The 5,867-nt window shown below is 37.8% G+C and overlaps 1 protein-coding gene across 7 annotated transcripts in view; it reads right to left on the bottom strand.

The window, feature by feature from the left end:
* diaph2 (diaphanous-related formin 2) overlaps positions 1–5,867 on the bottom strand; it is a 354,389-nt gene that overhangs the window by 211,137 nt on the left and 137,385 nt on the right. For all 7 annotated transcript variants that reach the window (XM_035669470.1, XM_035669472.1, XM_035669476.1 and 4 more), the window contains one exon: positions 4,061–4,175. In XM_035669470.1, the coding sequence (XP_035525363.1) occupies positions 4,061–4,175 (115 nt within the window). The remainder of the gene's footprint in view (positions 1–4,060; positions 4,176–5,867) is intronic.

Below are 5,867 nucleotides of genomic sequence, written 5' to 3'. Positions count from 1 at the left end.
GATAGCTCAACTTTATGTGTGGGTGGTAACAATTTTCTGAACACAAAGCACTCAATGGTGCCAAAGGTGAAATACCGACCTTGACATCAGTGACTGAGGTGAAGCTTTAAGTGTAACACATTTTTAAGTCACAAGAGAAGGTGCTACATTTTCCCACAATAGAACAGAATGTTGCATGTCATTTAAAAAAATATTTCTATAAGTGGATTAATGTTCACTGAATAGAAGCTAGAGGATGTTAGAATATTCCACTTTACTTGTTGCATTATATATACTGCATATAGTGTATGCATATTCTTTAATTTTTATTATATTTTATTCTTTCTCTACTCTTTGCACTACATGCCCCTGTGCTGCTGTGCCAAATTTGAAGTTCCCCTATGGGCGATCAATAAAGGAGCATTACATCTTATCTTATCATAGAATACTAGAACCATGTTGCCAGCTCTAAAACAAGATTAATCACTGAGCTGCTCTTTAAATGGACAAATAGCTTCATTGTCATTTTAACTGCAATATGATTTCAATAAGTCATTAGCTTACACTGGAAGGATGAATCACTGTGGCTTTATTGCTATATCAGCGAAACACTCTTAATGGGAAAATTGTTTAATCTGTACTAAAAATCTAATTGTTATGTAGTTTATAATGACTGTATATTACCGAAATCAGCAGTATTTTCTAAAAATGGTAATCTATATAATTCTGTCAGGTCAAAAGCAATAATGTCCTACTGATTTTGAGCAAAATAAAGCCAGTTCCAAATCCTAAACTATTTGTGGAAATTTTTCACTTGCTGGTTTCTTTATAACTTTTTTTGTCATAGCTGTGTGCCTGTTAATGTCTGATTAATATATGAATATATATATATATATACATATATTTATAAACTATAATAATTTGTTTTGTATTTTATTGAACATTTTATTGTAATGTGGTTACAATGACATCAGTGGAGTGTAATCTATATTCCATATTTACTTATTTTATATATATGCAAACAAATTATGAAAATAATTACCTACAGTGCCTCTTTTAAATCACTGTTGCATTTTGCAGAGCTTTTTTGATTTGTGATTTGGACAGCATGCTTAAATTGGTTACTGTTTTAAAACATGTGGCTGCCTGTGTTGTCCTGAAGTGAGATCAAAAGAGAAGTGAGAAGTTAATGTTGCCAGCATGACTTTAAGTGACATGTCTATGGTCTTCAGAGTACCTAATAACTGACATGTGTTAAATTTTCAATCAGGCCAAAGAACCATATTATAATAAATGACAAAGAAAAAAATAAATAAAAAGCCACTTTTAGAAGATTGAAGCCGAGCTTGAAATCCTTCTTGATTATCATTTCCTTTTCTTGGAGAAACTCATTAAACAGTGAGACTCATAAAAGCAGCGGGGGAGATGACAGTCCTGCATTCTCAGTTGTTTTAGAAGCCTCTGAGCGCAATAAGCATCTGAAAATTGGGGGCTGTTAAAGTGATTCTTTTTTTTTTCTTTTACTGCCTAAGTGTTGTTCTTCAACAATGCAAGTAACAAGCAAGAATCCCAAAGAACGTGAAGTTAACAGAAGCCTTTTTGCACCATTTTCTGAGGGCAGCTCTGCAGGGAAGGCATTTACACCTGCTTGCCTCATCTTTCACGATACACTAGTCCCCTGAAGTGTGCTCTACTTATAAATATCCACGTCTAAGATGTGGCAAAGATGGAGGTACCACAAAGAAGCAAAGGAAAAAAAAACAACAAGTGTGTATGTGTGTGTACTGTAAAAGACACGGTGGCAATATCCCAGATAAATGAAGTCAGTTTTCACCAGTGACTTGTTTGTCAAATCAGCACAAATGGATTAATGGTCCATGGTTACGTTCAGAAGTTACAATGAGAGTGCACGACCTCAGGAATTAATCTTGCACCCCTCTGTCTCGCCACCTGAACCCCCAACGGTGATTTGAAAGTCAAAGTCAGCTTTTGTGTCAAATATGCTATACATGCACGACATACAGCACAGATGAAATTTCAGTCCTCTCGGACCCACGGTGCAAACAGGCAATAAAAAAATAACACTTTAATAAATAAATAGTGCACAGTTTTAACTAAGTAAGTGGTAATAGAAAAGACATAAAATAGCCACACTAATACCAGTTAACCAACTTGACTTGAGATGAAGGAAGGACTCGCTACCCAAATAGGTCAGATTCAAAACGCAAATAAGGCGGGGATCTTTTTGACAAATTGTTTAATGTTCGAGCGCACTTATTGTCACATATCCTCAGATGGCATGCGTTTGAAACGCTATACTGCATGAATCATGAAACAGAGGAAAGAGAAAAACAAATGAACAACCATCTCATTTTTCGGAAGATCCCATCTAACACCTTTTTTGCAATACCATCTACATCAAAGCCCTTCTCATTGACTTTCAACTTCACTGACGGGGTGGTGGTGGGGGGAGTAGATATCAAACATTAAACAGCATTTTTCATTCATGAGAAAATCATGTTCTGTTTCAACAATAGAGGAAAAAGAGCTGATTCAGTGAAGTCGCTGCAGGGGTAATTGATAGGCATCCAGCAAAGGTAACTCCCAGGGGAAATGCTGGATCATGAATTTCTACCCTGCCAGCGGGAACATGGACTATCTATAGAGATTTTTTTTTAAAGCCCAGTGGGTGAGAAAGTGAATTTAATAAAGAATTTAAAAGGACATTTGAAGCTGAATTAAAACCATGTGTCTGTGGAACTCCAAATGTTAAGTTGGATTTCACTTCAAGAATCTATCTGAAAGTGTATTTTATAGCAGCGGTGCTCTGCAAACCTCTTGCTGATTTACTATCACTAAATAACTCACTCAATAACAATTTATGAATCACATAAAAGAATGAAAATACTTAAATATGGATTGCAAATGTGTGAGAAATGTCCGACTGTCAATTACATGTCACAGAGCACGTGTTAAAACATACAGAGTCTAGCAGACATCCTCTGGTGAAAGATGAAAGGCCTATCCCTGCCACTTCATTAAGCCTTGCAACAACTGCTCTTTCCTTCCCACATTCTCCCTCCATCTGTATTATGCTGGCAAATCACCTTGCGGCAGCTGAGGCAAAATTGCTATTTATTTCACAGAACAAAAAAAAGGGATGAGTCTAGTTTGTTGACCTGGGGGCTGTGAGAGAGATAGCAAGAAACTGCTGGCGGGCTGATGGTGTCCAAACAGATGGTGGGTATATGGGGAAAAGTTGGAGGACTCTGTATAGTTATGTCCACACACCCTGACAGAGATTTGACTGTTCTGCGCTTGACAGGCCTCTGACTTCTCCCCTTGCACTGCTGCAAGAATAAGAGGGGTACACACATACACACACTGTCAAAGAAGTGGAAAAACACTAAAATTGTCATGGGAGGAATACATCAAGTGCTTTCACACACCCTCTTCTATAAAAAAACAGAAAAACAAAAACAAACTTGCTCTGTATTGCTTGTGTTATTCATCTGCAAGTTAGGTAGCCTGGTTGTGTATCTGAGAAACAAACTGGCCAGGACAAGGAAACTCCCAGAGCTTCCTTCACAAAAGCCTTCCATCTTCCTCAATGGAGGACTGGTCTACTGGACTGGAAAAGGCAAGAAGCAAACCAAGCATAACTGGCCCTTCGGTTCACACACATATGTGCAAGTTCAAGTTTGTGCACATCCATGTACACACACAAAAACACTCGACTCTCTGAAACTACTCAATGGGTAAAAAGAACAAATACATTGAGGAGCCACATTGCATTTCTAGCCTTTGCAGACACACAAACAAATTCAAACACTGCAGCAAGCCTTGGTTCCCCTAATTGGCACAGAGGTTTGACTTGAGAGCATACATAGATGGTGTTCAAATGTAGAGAAACAGTGCATGGTTTTAAGATAATTAATTTTCATTTCAGTGAGAAAAAAAAAAGATTTCTTAAAGTGTCACAAGATGAAAGTGTCTTGGCATCTATTACCGGAGAGGCTAAATGAAGCATGTGTGTGTAGATTAATTAAGGAAGAGGTGAAGAGAGATGACGCCTCCTTACCTTTGCTCTGTGAGGAGAAGTAGAGGGAGAGCTGAGCAAATAGGTCAGGATTCTCAAACTTCTCTTCTTTGACTTTGATCCAGAAGCAATTCTCTGCCATTTCCTGAGGCACTATCTGCAATGACACAAGGATTCCATTATCACCACAATCAGAGACTGCCATTCCACCAACCTGCCACTCAAAAAGTTCTTCTCACTGGAGATGGGGTTTCTGTGTGTTTTTTTCTGTGCGTGGACACACACATGCCCTTGTGTGTGCATCCTTAGCGTTTGAGTAGCAAACAATGAACAACAAAGATTAAAAAAATAAATACATTTTAATCACATGAATATGACCATGCTAAATGATCATGTGTAACTAGATAGACCAAAGCCCCCTGTTGACCTCCCCTGAGATGAATGAAATATGTGAATTTCAGTTCACTCAGCAAACCTGTTTTTACACCCCTCCTACATAGACTTGCCTGAAACAGCAAAGCCACTTAGAAGCAACCAAGCACCTACACACACTGTGGTGATAGCAGGCCACAGGGATGCTTTCTCACCCCTCCTCTTTCATTCCCTCCGCTCAGTAGACGAGAGAGAGAGAGAGAGAAGGAGTCTACAGAGAGAGACATAAACAAACCCACTTAATATGTTGCAGTTACTACAAGCTAATAATGTGTGTGACACTACACTACGTATGCTGTACGTAAGTGATACAGTGAGAGCTCCTACTGTGTGACACCTTTGTGGCTTTTTACTGAGGGCCTGGAGTAGCAGTTTGCCTATTGTACTGCTGCCATTAACCTCCTCAGAACCACAGTAATTACATACAGAAAGAGGTTAAGTACAACACTTAAGCAATACACACAGAGTTCCAACTGACACAGGGCAATCATTCCCAAGGCTATATAGAAACGGTGGTAAGTGTAACAGTGTTGTAGAGTCCGGTAAAGGCAAACAACAGGTGCTTTAATGGGATGCTTGTGAAGCATTCAACATGAGATGGTGTTGAGTGTAGACAACAAATTGTCTCTGTACTCTTATTTGCTCTTATACAATCCACTCAAAGTCCTTAAAAGGTCTATGTCATGTCTGTGATTCAGAGACATTAACACTACTACTACTACTACTACTACTGATAATAGCAGTAATAAAACGCAGCACATCTCAAATTTAAAAGTCCCCGGTAACTCCCTTTAATTTTGAGAATACATATAATATTTTTCTTATGCTCTATAAAACTTTAAAAGGCCTGGCCCTGCAATTCATCACTGACAGTTTCATTTGTTATGAGCCCATCATACCTGGACTGGAAATTGGTAACATTAACTATAAATGGAAGAGACAGACCTGAAATATGACACTAAACATTTAAAATTAAACTATGTACCGTTAATTCGGTTATGATTATCTGAAGTACAAAATTAAATGCTACAAAATATGTATGATACTGGGTGCAAAGCTATTATCAATTTACTTTAATTACAGTTGTTATCTATTTCTATAATCGACTTTCTGTGTATAAATTAGCCCTAATTTAAAGCATGTAAAAAAAAAAACAATGTATAGAGGTGATTTCCCACACATGTAATAAACTTAAACTTAAAGATAAAGAAAACGCTAGTGGCAAGCAAAACAGTGAAACCTAAAACCTATTCCACTCAAAAATCTGTCTATCTGTGCAACTCTATCCCAGCTGCATTAGCTGTCCATACATTTATGCATTCACAAGTGAATTCATAAAGTACACCAGTCATTATCTACGATATTCAACCATGGAAAACGAGGGCTGAAAACTGTACCAATTTACATAATCCAATTT

This window comes from Morone saxatilis, unplaced genomic scaffold (genome assembly GCF_004916995.1).
Source record: "Morone saxatilis isolate NCDOM2014 unplaced genomic scaffold, NCSU_SB_2.0 Contig22, whole genome shotgun sequence".
Taxonomy (NCBI): domain Eukaryota; kingdom Metazoa; phylum Chordata; class Actinopteri; family Moronidae; genus Morone; species Morone saxatilis.
This window is presented reverse-complemented; position numbering and strand designations above follow the sequence as displayed.